This window comes from Agelaius tricolor, unplaced genomic scaffold (genome assembly GCF_023055355.1).
Source record: "Agelaius tricolor isolate 1412-34295 unplaced genomic scaffold, bAgeTri1.0.p SCAF_8, whole genome shotgun sequence".
NCBI lineage: Eukaryota > Metazoa > Chordata > Aves > Passeriformes > Icteridae > Agelaius > Agelaius tricolor.
Window position 1 is genome coordinate 14,811,641 of NW_027269268.1, and position 15,003 is coordinate 14,826,643.

General features: G+C 46.6%; 1 protein-coding gene across 1 annotated transcript; it reads right to left on the minus strand.

Annotated features, from left to right (window-relative positions):
* Window positions 1–273: 273 nt before the first annotated feature.
* Window positions 274–14,211, minus strand: SRP72 (signal recognition particle 72). Its single transcript, XM_071431685.1, has 19 exons — window positions 14,047–14,211; window positions 12,891–13,011; window positions 11,046–11,169; window positions 10,099–10,242; window positions 9,219–9,330; window positions 8,110–8,141; window positions 7,412–7,536; window positions 7,238–7,295; window positions 6,927–7,058; window positions 6,400–6,528; window positions 5,831–5,903; window positions 5,206–5,270; window positions 4,115–4,210; window positions 3,559–3,662; window positions 2,868–2,945; window positions 2,115–2,252; window positions 1,820–1,857; window positions 1,343–1,499; window positions 274–530 (listed from the first exon to the last, which is right to left on the minus strand). Exons 1-19 carry the CDS (start codon window positions 14,150–14,152, stop codon window positions 356–358), a joined length of 2,007 nt encoding a protein of 668 aa, XP_071287786.1. The 5' UTR covers window positions 14,153–14,211; the 3' UTR covers window positions 274–355.
* Window positions 14,212–15,003: the final 792 nt, after the last annotated feature.

Sequence of the window (15,003 nt, forward strand, 5' to 3'; positions counted from 1 at the left end):
TAGATAAATCTGCTAAAGGCCTAAACTGACATATGCAAGAGGAGCATGAAACTACATTTTAAGAAATTCTTGATTATCTCATATCTCTTAAATGCCTGGCAACACAGAAACATTTATTCTTAGGGGCTTTGTTTGACTTTGATGACAACAACCTAAGTCACAGTGAGGGCAAATGTGAGGAAAAGAACTTGGTGAGCAGACAGATCATGGCATCTATACCAGCCCATCTCCCCCCAGACCACTGACAGGCAGGACAGAATCCAGATTCCAAGAGTCTTTCGCCAGCACTTGCTTTTGACCTTTATTCTGCAACCAGCATCACATATTGAAGGAGGGACGTTACACATCCTGGTTTTTACCACCCTCCTTTAGCCCCTTTCTTCTTTTTCTGCTGCTGTTTCTTCTTGGTGGCTGGAGCACCCGCGGGTTTTTGGTGCCTGGGAGGGATGACATTACTTGCAGCCGACACAGCTGCCCCGCTGCCGGGCCGAGGGGAGGTAGGTGGGCTGCTGGCAGTTCTACTGGCGTCCCTGCAGGAAGGCAAGAGAAAAAGACACCGTGTGGGTTCACAAGCACCTGCAAGACATGGTACTAGTGCAGTGAGCTGACAGTGAAAAGCAGCAGCTGCCCCATTAGGTAGCAAGCATTATGTATGAGAGGGCACTCATGCAAGGAGAGGCTTCAACATACAGAAAGAGCTGGTGGAGGATGGGAACAAGTCTCAAAGGGCAGCAATCACCTTCTAACTGATGTTTGCTACATGGTGTAAGTCACTGACAATGAAAACAAGGCTAACTTTTGAATAGACATGTGACAGCTCATGCAGCACACAAGAAGCCTTTCAGGTCCCATTCCTAGGCAGTGCAAACCCAGCATCCTTCCTCTCAGATGCTAGTAAGACACCATCTTGCTGTCTTCATGCACAATGGTAATTCTTGATTCCAGCTCAAATAATCAGTGTCAGCTTAGAAGGAAGTACAGTGTTTTCTCAAATCATGGCTAATGGTTCTGCAGCTGCCAAAAGACTTGAAAGCAAATTGCTCAAGAGAAAGCATGCAAAATTAATCTCACTGCCAAAGGAGAAGCGCATTAAAAGACTATGAGAATTTTATTTGCACCTTGGCTCCTTCAAGCACGCCTATCCTATCACACTGGTTTTCAGGAACCTATAGGGATCTCCAGGGAGAGCAGCTGGTAGCAGGTTCAAGCAGCACAGTACGATGTCAGTTGTGCTACCCGCAGTTGGTGTGGTGACATAGTTGCAGCACGGCAGCACAAACACAGCCCTCCCAGTTCCCCAGGAGTGAATCCCACCATCAATCCTTGCAAAATGGGTACTTACAATTCAGAGCCAGTTGTGGTTGAACCCTGAGTCCCCTTGCCAACCTGATCCTTCTTCTTGCCCTTCTTCCGTCCACGGTAGTAGGACCGCTCTCGCATTGGAAGCCACCGCTCAGGGTCGGGAGTCACCTTGGGGTCGTAGTTCTTGGGCAGCTTTCCTGCAGAACATCCAGTGCCAGGAATTGAGATTGGGGTCAACACACCAGAGGCATCACCAAGGGACACGCTTGGGATGTCAGTAACAATGGCATGGCAACGCAAAGAGACCAGCAACTACATCACCCTAACAGGGTGTTGCTCTCACTCCTGAGGAAAAATGCCCCAACCAAACAAGCTATCATAAAGATCCAGGTTTCCAGAGACACGGTCCTAGCAAAGGGTTCTAGCTCCTAGGGACCTAGAGGCCAGCTATTTGGAGAAAGAATCTGGAGAACTCTCTGGAGCTGTGCTGTTTCAACAGCTAGGAAATACGACTTACCCTTCTTTTTTTTCTTCTTTTTCTTCACTTCCCCTTGTCTGAAAGGAAAACGAGACATTGTGACATAGCAGAGACAGAGCAGACAAATCAACTAAAAACTAGCTCTGGAAGAAGCTAAACTATTCCCATCTCTCTAATAACTTGGGTCTGCTGCTACATAAAGCTCCTTGCAGTCAAACAACAGGCTCCCTTTCCACCAGCTTACCTTCTACAGAAATGCCTTCACCCCACCAAAGAAGGATGCACCAGAACTATAGCAATAAAATTAAATAAAAAATATAGCAGCCTGCCTTACCCTTGCTCCTTCTGCTGGTTGTCTCCAGTGAGCTTTGCAGCTTTCTTCCGAACATAGGTTGCTCCATGGGAGTTCTCCAGCGCATCAACATCTACTTTCAGTGACATGGTGTCTGAAGAAGGCAAGTGTTTGCTAAGACTGCAAGGGAAGAGTTCAGGGATGCAAACCAGCAAGCATAAACACCCATGTTCTTCCAGACAGCAAGAGGCAACCTCAGCTTAAATAAATTCTCTCTGTTAACAATGCAGACACCAGACAGGCCTATGGGGCTATTTCCATCTCTCTCACTAGCTTCTTACACAAGTTGGGATGAGCTGCTTAATCGCCATCTGCCTCATTTTTCCCTCTTTAATACAGGGAACAGCTTCCTGTGAAAGCAGCTCAGGTGACAAAAGCAGTATGTGAATGAGATTTTGGGTAAGCAAGAGCTTAGCCATATTGTATCAGTCCTACATTACTACCACAGGTTAAAGATTCTGACAGAAAAGATGCAGGTGCTCTTGGTTTTGGTTCCACCTTGTCTTATTAATTCTCAAAGCAGAGGAGGCCAAAGATTAAAGGGTCCTGAGATATCATGGTAATGAAGCCAATTAGAGAAATAATGTAGCTCCAGACAACTTGACCTGGATATGTAGCTGTTCCAGAAAGGTTCCTTGCCTTTCTTCGGGTAAGAGTGGGTCTGAAGTCCCCACACAGCTGGAAATCCAAGGAAGGAATACCCAAACACCTCTTTCACCACCATTAAAAGGATACACTTTAGCTTTTTCAGGGTCAACCAGGGAATAGGCAGAGATGAGCTGTGCCAGAGTATGCACATCTTTTGGGTTTTGCCTTTTTAGAGGAATAAAAGAAAACAAAACAAAACAGAAAAGGACCAAGTTACCAATGTTATTCATCTCAAAGACTGGTAACACCACACAGTGCTTGCTGCTGCAGCACAGTTACTATCTGTGGGGACAGGCATGTTAGTATGTGGTCTCCTCCAGAGCACACCACCAAACATCACTGGTGTGGATTAAGGGAGGTACAGACAATCTCACAGTATCATGAAGCAGGCAATAGAAGAGGAAAAACCCAGTAGCAAAGGCAAGTTAACACTCCCCCCAATAAAAGATCCCATTAAGTGCACAACAGAAACTAAAATCTAGACAACCGCATTTATTTAGCACTAGAAAAAAGCTGCATTCCTGTCCCCAAAGAAATGTTCACTGCACACAAGAGGCTTCTGGGGTAAGTCTACCAGGTTTTCAAGTGAACATCAACTATAGATCAAATAAATTATCTCCCCTTCTTCCAAAATACTGCCTTGCACTGAAGCCCCCATGCAAAGGCAACTCTAAAGGACAGCTCCTAGTCAGTCAAAATTGTCAGACACTGCCTGCTGCCAGACAGCTTGCAGAGGACTCTGGGCAGAGACCTGCTGCTCAGCAACCACCCAACTCACTTCCAGAGCTCCTCCAAGTCGCTGATTGCTTCCTTCTTCCTGCCATGCTTTAGTTTGAAGTTGGCAGCTTCCCTTATCAGTGACAAATGGACAGGAGACTTTGGCTGAAAGACACAGCAGCCATGATTAGTTCCTTACTATCACAGCGTGAAGCCCAGCTCTAGCTGGCTTTAATGCCCCGGAGGCTTGGCCAAGGAGAACTGAGTTAGCATCCTGTCATGCAGAAAGCAGACCACCTTTGCACTCTGGGAAGTCAGGCAGAACTGCAAGGCCACTTGCTGCTCCACCATATTTTCCTACCAGGGAGAAGTCCTGATTGCTACATTTAGGCATCCATTGATGCCACCCTCCTAATCTGACAGGAGCTGCTGCTCCCTATTCATAACACATATAAAATAATATATTATTGATAAATGCTCACAAAACAGGAGCTCACATGTCTCCAAATCCCCAACTGGATAACTGCTGGGGCTATGTATCAACAGGAAAAGCTGAATTGGACTGCCTAGAAAATCCAGGACAGGTTCTTGCACATAACTCCTCTGGTCTGACTTGCCTGGTGTTGCTGATACCACTGGATAGCCTGTGTGAAGACTTCAATTGCACTGTCGATATCCTCTTCGTGACTGTACATTGTCACCAACGCAGACACCTGCAAACATTCAAGAGCAGTAAATAGCACATCTTCATGCAAATTGTCTACAGCCAGAGTCTCAGCAGTTAAACAATGGGATTTCCCAAAAGCAGAGTCAATGTGAACTTTCTGCTCTGTCCCTAAAAAACAGCTGTGGTAACAGGCAGGATACCCAGGCCACATCTTCCTACCCAAGTCACTCCCAAAGGAACATCCCCAACATCTTTTTCCTATGGTACAAGCCTAAGATTGCATTCACAGAAGGAACCTTCCAGTCTTGGCACTTTATTTGCTTATCACAGAACTCAGTTTCATTACAAAACCTTTTTCATCCCCCATTCTCTACCTCAAGAGCTATGAAAAAAGAAATCAGCACTGAAGAGATTAAAAGGATACCATCCATTTGCTGACATCTCAGTCACAAGTAGAGGTGACCCAGGGCTGTTACTGTTATTGTTAACTGCCCCTATAAATTATTTTGATCATTCACACTTACAATTGGAACAGATCCAACTCTCAGCTCCTGTTCCAGATGCTTATGCTGAACATGTGAGCACTTACAAGGCCATCAAGCATTTCTGAATAGCAGGTATGGATAAGCATGCAGATCAGGGTGATGCTGCAGGGGGGGAACACAACACCTTCCCCCTAAGGCCTGCTGTCCTAAAGCTCCTTCTAAAACGTCCCAACAGTACCTACCAGCAACCAGCAGTTGCTCCAGTCATGTTATTGCAAGTAAATCCAGGCAACATGCAGGACTGAGAGATTACCAGGGAGTGGGAACATAGGCAGAGAGCATCCCTCTGACAGGCAGAGTACTTCTGTGACTATGTTCAGGCTACCTGAAGCAAGTTATAATACAACCTTTGTCCAAGACAAGGAAGATGGGCTCAGAATCCCTGCAGACACTCAAGTCAAGTGGCAGCCATGGGGAAGAGGCAAAAAGGAGCAAGAAGTGCAAAGCTCTCCTGCAAGGGAAAAATCTTACATAGTTCAGACGGAGTTTTGCTTACCATACCAGGCTTGTGCTGCAGTTCTTCTATGCTCCTCAGGATCATGCAGGCTTTGGTGACACTGCCTAGAAGAGAGACAAGGAAGAACACACTCTGAATGGCATCACAACACTTGATCTCACCAGTGAACTTTGAGCCAAAGGTAAACAATGGGGACAGAACAATTCCCCTTCTCACATCTCCCCCATTGCAGGAGTTAAGGACAGGCCTCCACATAATGGACCCTTCTGCTCTTGTCACATCCTGCAAGGGTTCAGGAGCAAGCTTTGGCTACCAGGGAGTTCTCTTCAGCCTCAAGTCTGTGCTGCCTGACTGCATACAGGAATGGTACCATTATGGAGCCTCATACTGCTCCCAAAATTATCCTGCCCCAGAAGAGATTCAGCATTTCACAGAGACTGTGGGCATTTCTGCCAGCAATCTGTGGAGCCTGTGTATCCAGACATTAGCTATCAGCACTATCCTGCCATAGCTAAATATATGTATTACCTCACTGAAAGTATCTCTACTGTGCACCCCTGTCATAACAGTGACTGCAGCAAAGCTTGCCCTGAAGTCTGGTTTTCTTACCCCGTGTACCCTTGTCATGTGCAGACACTTCCCAACAAAGGAGGACACTAGATACCTTGAGCAATTTTTAGCTGGGCCATCGTCAGCTTGATCTCAGCTGCATTGGCAGGGTGCTGGTCTGCAAACTCCTGAGAGTCAGAAGAAACAACAATTCAACTTGTGTGGGCACCAGGCTGCTGCTTTGGTGAATCATATGTCATGCTCAGTCACAGCAAGCTGGCAAGAGCCAAAGAAAGCTTTCCAGCACAGGCAGGTTTCAGCATACAGCAGAGAAGGACCCCCAAGTGTGCCCTTTCAGATTTCTGTCCCAGGCCACTCAATCATTCCAAAGAAGGGCGTTGCAAACTGCTTGTAAGCAGAGCAGCAAAGCCTACTACAGCTTACCCCAGAAGTCTACTACAGCTTCATAAGCATAAAAATCAGAAGTGTAAGGGAAATATTTCCCTGTAAAAGCAGAATTTTCAATTGGGTGTGAAGGCTTTCCAGCAGCATTAAACCAAACCAAAATAAGGAGTCAGATACCCCTGGAAATTTAAACCAAACAAAACAAACTAAGGGAAAACAGCACAGGAAAACACAAAGCACAAGTTTAAATGGTGTTTGGCCAACTTTCTCTTAACCTACCTGCAGAAGCCCTACAGCCTTTGCATGCTGCTTCTCACGACACAGCTGGGCTGCCTGGATAAGCACAGGGAGCAGGTGCTCGGGGCTCTGGGACTGCAGGCTTGCTGACAGCTTGCGGCACTGATCTGCCTGCAGTGGAAAGAGAGAACACACTTTTCTCAGCCTTTGCAAGCATCTTACAAAGGGCTAAGAAACCAACAGGATCTAAGAAGAGATACTAGTGGTGACTCCCCTGAAATGAGTACACAGAACCAAGTCCTCTTAGTGGCCCTTCAGATACATCTAAGAACCCCCACATCCCTTTTGTCTTCTAGGTATCTCCACACCATCCTCCCTACAGCAATGCCCAAATAACTGAAGAGACAGTTGTGGTTTTAGGGATGGTTTTATTTTTCTGCTCACTTATGTGCCTAAACCAAGTGGTCCTGTCTTCTGAAATAGAACAGCTGCATCTCTATTTTTGTCCAGTCAAACTCCCGTGGATTTAATCCATCTGCAGCTACTTACTGCAGATCAGTTTCCCCTACCTGGTTTGTGTACATTGCAAGCAAAGCTTTGTTGAATTCAATCGCCTGGAGCTGCTTCTTGGAGAGTTTATGCTCAACTCCTTCTGCATTGGTCAGCTTCACCTTTTTCTTTGAATCAAAGACATTTTGGTCCTGCGGAAATCACACATCATGAGAAGATTTCACTACATTCCTTGAAGAAGAAAATGTCCCTGGGTCTGCAATTTAACTACTGTTTAAGAAAACATCTTTACTGATTATCTTCCTTCTCTCCACAGAAGCAGAGAAGCAAGTAGCCTAACCACAATGAAAGTGGCAAGGTAAATCTTTACCTTGTTAATTGTGATGATATTATTTGCAATGACAGCAAGGAGTCCTACATCTGTTGGCCTGCAGATAAGAAAAGTAGAAAGCATACTGTTACTGAACAGCAGTCTCTCACAGATGGAAGGCTGAGCAGTTGATAAAAAAAAAAAAAAAAACAAAAAAAACCAAAAAACCCTTACTTCAACTTGATTATTTGATTGTAGAGCTGTAGAGCATCCTCTGTACGCCCCTGCAGTTGCATGATATAAGCCATCTGACCGTGAATAATAGCCAGTTCAGCCTCAATGTCTTCTTCTGTCACATCCTGAAGGAAAATCAAAGCAAAAAGTTAAAAGCTGCTATCTCACCTCTCTTCCAGCTTCAGAATTCTGCTGGCAAACATCTGTGAGCATTCCAGGGCAGTATTAGCAGCAAAGTATCCCAGCAACTACAGGTGAAGGTTGTACCCACAGCACTAACAGCAGCATATCTGAGTTAAACTAGGAGAAAAGAAAGCTTCACCTACTCCAGCTAGAACCTGAAGATTACTTTAACCTGTACATTCAATCTGCCATTCTGCAACAATTGGTTACAAATTCCCTGTTTGTCACCACCCACTCAGTATGTTCATCCCTAGCAGGGGTAGGTCACAGGGAGGTTTCAGACAACCTGCACCCTTCTACTTGCACCAGAACAGGCAACTATGCAAGGAGCAGAGCAGCAAACAGCCTGTGGTGTCAGCTGCCCTCCTGCAACAGCCATGATGGCTGCCCCAGCCTCACAAGCTGGTACCAGCAGAGCAGCCCTGGCTCTGCTCTGGCTCTCTGCACTTTGGGATTGCACCCTCGCTTCTCCTGCTGCAAAGCAAACACTCTCCAGAACAACATCAGGAACTTACAGAGTCTTCTGACAGCGACTGGCGGCACAGTTCTACAAGGAAAAACATTGAAAAACACCATTTAGAAGGCTTTAGGGTGAAAAAACCAGGCAAGAAGCATGAGGGAACATTTCCATGTATCCCTGAACCTTTCCATGTATCCCTGAAACTCCTGCAGCACTACAAGGGCACAGCACATTACCAGGCTGATGATGGATGGGACTAAGCATAAGAGAGCAGACTATGTGAAGCAGAAGAACAATCAAAGGCACAGAAGATACTGTCCCTCCCAGACACTAATTTTCTCTCCTGACCAAAATTCCTTAGACCTAGCTCCTGATTTTTCCCATAGGGATCAGCTGCAACTGCTCACCGGTTAAGCGCTGCAAGCCTGCAATATTCAGCTTACAACACCCTTTATGGGGCAGCAATTCTCTAAGTATTCAGTACCCATACTAGTCACTTCTTCACTTTCTCATACTTCACCAGAGAAAGTGGTCACTTTTTGGGATGGGACTTGTTTGCCCTCCAAAGGACTACTATCAAAGGACATAGGCTCAAATTACGCATGCTTATCAGTTGTATGGGACACTTGTTATTCTTCATCAAAACTGGGACAGAACTGACCTATTTATCTGTAAGAGCAATTAGATCAGACAGAACTAGTCCTTCCTAGTTCTCTCCCCAGACTTTTTTTAAACATGCAAAATCCCCCTTTAACTCCATTGAAAAAAAAAATCCTCTTTGCTAAAAAGCTTATTTACTGGCTTATACTAATTCATACCATGAAGTACCTTGAACTTTTATAGCATGTACTTAAATACATACTCATACTAACAAAATATCATCTCATGTTTATGAGATTACATTCACATCTACTTCCTGCTTCAAAAAAATGCACAAAGTTATTGAATACAAATCAGGGGGCTGTAGGAGAGCCAGGACATGCTGCATGGATCTGGAAAAGTGTCCCAGAGGAACACTTGTCCAAAAACACCAGCTTCACAACAAATCCTGCTGCTGATCAGTTTTTAAATTCTCAAAACCTCTTTTCCTCTGATTTGTGCATCAAAGTGCAAATAACTGCTTCTACTACACAAAGTTTCCCTCTCACCTCACCAGGCTTTTACCTTCTGCTTTTTGTAGTTTTTTCATTGCTTCATTCAGCTTTCCTTGCCCAATCAATGCGCATGCACTGTTATAACACAGCTCGTAGGTAGCTTCTCGAAGGCCTAAATCCTCCTAGCATGAAAACCAAATATAACATTGCATAAACACCAACAGATTTAACAGGCAACACACACAAACCAGAGTTTTCCTGTACATTCAAACTAATCCTTGAAAAATAAATTTAAGAAGCAAATTTAACAGGGCACACTCCTGGCAAGTAAGTTGCAGCACAAAGGATCTTTCCTCACACTGCACAAAGTCAGAGGCAACTGACAAGGCAGCAGGGAAACTCCAGCCTGAACCTGGGGACTACTTAGGCTTGTGCAAAAGGGCAGCTAAGAACTGCTGTTCTAGAGAATTAGTGAATCCACAGCACTGAACAGAAAGCTGAGCATGCTGTGTGCACCGCCAAGGACAAGGATTTCTAAACAAATGTGAACATTACAATCTTCACTGTTCATTAATAAAAATATTCCCAAGCATGGCTGGGTGATCAGAACAACTAGCTTTAACCCTGGGCAAGAGGGTAATGAGAGGGAAAAGTGCTAGTCGCACCAGGTGTTCTGCTAATACAGGTTCAGAAAGATTTTCTTCCTGTTCTGCTGTGACATCTAAAGTACAAGGTCTCTAGAGATCAAAGGTGAAGTGTAATTCATAAATAATAACAGCATTTATTCCTCCATACAGGGAAAACCACTATGTGATCTTCAACCTACTCAGAAATCTTTACGAGACAGGAACACCTTTCTGTCCTGTTCAGTATCCACAATTCCAATACAATTTGTATCCTCTATTCCTTGGCTCTCATTCTTACACCCAAAGACATACATACTCACTTACTGGCACCACCTTCTCCCACGTGCTTTGTGCTGCCACAACAGCAGAGAGATTGGTTTTTCTCTCCTCTTCATACTCATCCTGGGAGTTGCGGATGAGATCCCTGTACGCAGCCAGACAATCGTCGTAGCGCTCCAGCCTGTACAACTGAGAAAGGAAAGGGATTAGCCACCAGAACAGTATTTTCCTGTGCATGCTGGTAACTACAGCCTCCTTCCTCCCTCCCCATGGACTGGGGGCAGTAGAGCATCATATGTATTAAGCTGAACATTACTAACATTTGCATCTACCTTCAAGGGCAAGCTATATAGACTACACTTGCAAGGACTCAAGCAATGACACCAGATACCTGCACAAAAATGACACAGCTCCTACTCCTAAAACAGCTTCTTTAAAAGCAGCAGTTTACTCAGTTTTGTCCTCAAACAGCCTTCTTCCAAATTAGATCGCCTCTCTAAGAAAGAAATTAAATGAATGGTCTTTCATGCAGCTGAGATAAGACAGCCAATTCTTCACAAAACTGTTCTGATCAACCAGGAAAAAAAGAAGAAGAAAAAGCATAACTTCTTTTCCGCATCACTTTTAATGCCTGAGACATCAGGTCCCACAAACTATTCCTGAACAGGTATCTAATGCAAACAGATGGCTGAACCACAAACAAATCCCATCAGATCTCCTCCTTTCCCAACCAGGTGGCTAATATCAGGCCAGACCCAGGAAAGGAGCAGAAGTCACAAATGTATTGTTTTGGTTCTGTGGGAATAAGATGACAACACTGCCTCCAGAAAGAGGCAACTGAAGCTTCACAGAAGTCTGAGCAGTTGGAACCATACCTGTCCTTACCTTCAAGCTAGAGAAGGAAATTCTGTCCCCATACCTGTCCCCCATTAGAGCAGGGACAAGGCATCCAGCATATGAAACTCCCACCAGGAAGAAAAGCTTGTAATTACCACTTGTCCATAAAGCTCCTTCAGTTTGTCTGTCTGCTGACTGGCACTCTGAATAGTCTTGAGAGCACTTTCAATACGGTTCAACCTGTATTCACAGTAGGCCTTCTCAAAGGCAATAACATCACTGCAAGGACAAGACAAAGGCTGACAGCCAGCACTAGGGTTTCCATTCAACAGCATTCATTCACATATAACCAGCCCTAATTAGTCACAGATTGCTACATAACCAAAAATCCAAACACACGATCCCAGATTACAGGATTATGTATCTGTTCAGCACTGAAAGTATCTCCTGTGTACTTGGTGTTTAACAGAGAAAGCATATCAAAACTTCATCCAAAAACAAAAGGTTCCTTTTTAATGGCATTTCCACACACATGGTATTCCAAATCCTCTCTGCTCCAGGCCGCCTACTAATTATGCTAATCAAATTCTTAAAAGGTAAAACAATAGCAAACTTCATTCCGTGATTACATTGCAATGAAACATTGTTACTGCAAACTTCTGAAGACAACTGACTCACAGAGAGAGAGGAAAAGGTATAAAAGGTATAAAACACAGCCCACTTACAGGCTGATACCAAGACAAAGGTAACATTAACATATTTTGAAATATGATTGCAGCAAACTGCAGCAAAAGGGTTTGCTTTTACAAACATAAATTGGCTTCAAAGCAAGCTCACACCAGGAGAGAAGCATTCTTAAAGAATCTGAGCCTTGAAAGCTATGTTCCACCTAAGCCCTGAGTTACCACTTAAACCAAAGGAAAATAATCAGCAATTCCTTTAGTTCACGCCTGGGGCCACTTATTATTAGCTTTACTTTGCCTATTTAAAATTATCTCGATTCAACTGAGTATTAAGGAAGTTTGAAAATCAATGGCATTTAGAAATATATCAAAGCAGCCTCAATGCAGGATAGGAAAACTTCAAGACAGACCAAGAATCACCATTTTCCTTGCTCTGTAGGACACAGACACACAGTAGAATGAGCTGAAAGAAGTTATAGGAAGAACTCTGAAACCAGTTGAATATTAAAAAAAAATGCTTCTCCCTACCATATAATAAAATAATAAGTTAAAAAACTTGAATTAAACCCCTTTTGTCCCAGGAAAGAAGGAACTGGTGAACAGGGTTATTACATGTTATTCAGATGCAAACAAAAACAAAGGTATGTTTCATCACACTGATAACTTCAACACACCTTTCTGGGAACTTCTTTAGTAAGAACAGCATCTGAAACAAAAGTTTTGCTGCCAGCCAGTTCTTGGGTAGCACTTTTCATCCTTGTCACTGCACAAAGTGCATCCTTATGAGGAACAAAATTAGAATCTTAAGGACACAAAGGAGAAGCTTGACTTGTTCTCAAACACAATTTGTCTCCAGGGTCCTGCTTTTGAGAGGATGCACAAAGGGCTTGCAGCACCCCAAAAGCTGAGGCAGCTCCTTCAGGCTGGCAAAGCAAAGCTGTATGATGAGACAGCCAAACAAAGCCAACAAAGGCTTCTCCCTTCTCACTTCCCTCCCAGAGAGATCTGTCCCCTTCCCTTGTACCAGCCACGCTACCCAGCCACATCTACAAGCAGAATCAGCGTGTGAAGGTGGCTGAAAACTCAGGGACAATCCCTTCAACAGTAATAGCAAGGTGTTAGACTGCCTTAAACTCAACCAGACCCTGTCTCACCCCCTCCCATAAATAAGCTTGTCACTGAGAAGACCAACCCAAATGTCCCTGAGCATATCCTGCTCTTTATTTTGCTGCCTCATTAGTCCCCTCCATTGAAGCTGCAGCTTCTCAAGGACTCAGGAGTTTCATATTTTGTAGAGCACAGCAAGGCACAACTCACCTGGTTAACACTTTAGTGTGGGTATTGATTATACCAAGGGCTTCCTTGAAGTTCCCATTCTGGATAAGACACACTACTTTACACTGAAGTGCTGTCACGTCATCTTTGTTGATCTGCAGTACTGGAGAAGAAACCAGTTTCAACACAGTGATCCAACTCAAACACAGCCAGGCTTTGTAAGAGACTCACATTATTAGAGCTGCAAAAACCCATCCTAGAGAGTGGCCACATCAACTTACAGCATCCTGGCATGGCTTGCTTTGCCTTGGATCATGAAACAAACCCCAGCAGGATAAAAGAATCCAGTAGAGATCCTGAACTTACCAGAAGCAGGCACTGTGCTAACATGTCTGGAAGAGAGCTGCACATGTCTGAAAGAGGCTACACAGGCCTGGGCAAACCTTTCCTTGGCATTTCACTTCAGGCAAAGAACACAGTGCCAAGGCCCCAGGGCCACGTAAAGCACACTCAGAAAGGAAAACAGCTGGTATACAAGAACAGTGTGGCTCTTGTCAGGGAGTCACTTTACATGCTAAAACTTTCTGTCAGTGGATGACAGTGAATGAGAACTAGAAGAGAGGCATGGGTTTTGCTATTTGATTTTTTTCAGGGATGCCAGCTTTTCCAGGACAGGAGATGAATCCCTATTGCCTACCAGCAGCAAAGACAGAACGTATAGTCACAACGTGCCTTATACTGCAATCCCGTTTTGGATGCCTAGCCACCAAAACAACACATCTCAACGTAAACTCTCCGTTTCGAGCAAGTTGTTGCTCCCAAGTCAGTTAGTCCATATGCACACCACCCCTCCTCCAATTCCCGGGGGGAAAGCCCTCCCTCCTCCCATGATCAAAACGGAAGGAAAACCCACGAGTAACTCCGAGGGCTTAACCCACAGCAAGAGGTGCGTGATGCAACACAAGGACCCGACGGTCACGGTACAGCAGCGGAGCCTGGGCCCCGGCCGCCCCTCTTCCCTCTAGCCCAACACAGTAAGATCCCCGCAGCCTTTGCCCGCGGCCCCGCTCCCGGCACGAACCCTACAGACGGACACCACCCCTCCCCGCCGCACCGCACCGACCCTCCGCAAGGCCAACGCGCCCGGGCAGAGACCCCAGACCGGCGGCGCGGGGCCCGGCACTGCCGCCGCACTCACTCTTATTGACGGACTTGAGTGCGCGGGCGAAGTCGCCGTTCTGGCCGCAGCGGTTCACCTCGCTCCACAGCCCCGCCGCCGCCGCCGCCCCCGCGGCCGCCGCCATCTTGGCACCGGGAGCAGACACACGTCGCGGGGGCGGCGCCGCGCCGGAAGCGGAAGGGCCGAGCGGGGCCCCGCCCCCGACGGGCGCTCGTGCCCTTCCGGCGGTCCCGCCCTGCCCGGTACCGCGCTGGGCCGGTGCGCTGTGAGCGCCTCAGGGCCCGCCCTGCCCAGTACCGGTGCTGGCCCGGTGTGCTGTGAGCGCCTCAGGGCCCGCCCTGCCCGGTACCGCGCTGGGCCGGTGTGCTGTGAGCGCCTCAGGGCCCGCCCTGCCCGGTACCGCGCTGGGCCGGTGCGCTGTGAGCGCCTCAGGGCCCGCAGCTTCCCGCTGCTGCCGGCAGGGGGGTAACCGGGCCAGCCCGGGCTCCGCACCCGGGCAGCCCTAGCGGTGTGCACAGACCGGGGAACGAGAGGCTGGAGCAGCGCTGCAGAAAGGGAGCTGAGGGTCCTGGTCCATGGCATTGAATGGGAGTCACTGAGCCCTGGCAGCCAGGAGGGCCAACCCTGTCCTGGGAGGCAGCAGGCACAGCCAGGCAAGGGAGGGGATTGTCCCGCTCTGCTCTGAGCTGGGGCAGCCTCACCTCCAGTGCTGGGGGCAGCTCTGGGTGCCACAAGATCAGAAAGACACTGAGCTGTTGGAGAGTGTCCAGGGAACAGTGACGGGCCTTGAGAGGAAGCCGTATGAAGAGCGATGAAGGCCACTTGGTTTGTTCAGCCTGGAGGAGAGAGGGAGACCTCACTGTGGTCTTCAACATCCTCAAGAGAGGAAGAGGAGGGGCAAGTACCGACCTCTTCACTCTGGTGACAAGTGACAGGACTCAAGGAAACGGAATGGAGCGCAGCCAGGGAAGGTCC

Excerpts from the sequence above, each read along its gene's own strand:
- SRP72 (XM_071431685.1), bottom strand. The coding sequence starts at position 14,152 with ATGGCGGCGGCCGCGGGGGCGGCGGCGGCGGCGGGGCTGTGGAGCGAG. Across the intron at positions 13,012-14,046 it reads ACTCAAGTCCGTCAATAAGA|TACTGCAGATCAACAAAGAT; the intron begins GTGAGTGCGGCG and ends TTTCTTCTCCAG. Across the intron at positions 8,142-9,218 it reads AAAACTACAAAAAGCAGAAG|AACTGTGCCGCCAGTCGCTG; the intron begins GTAAAAGCCTGG and ends TTTTCCTTGTAG.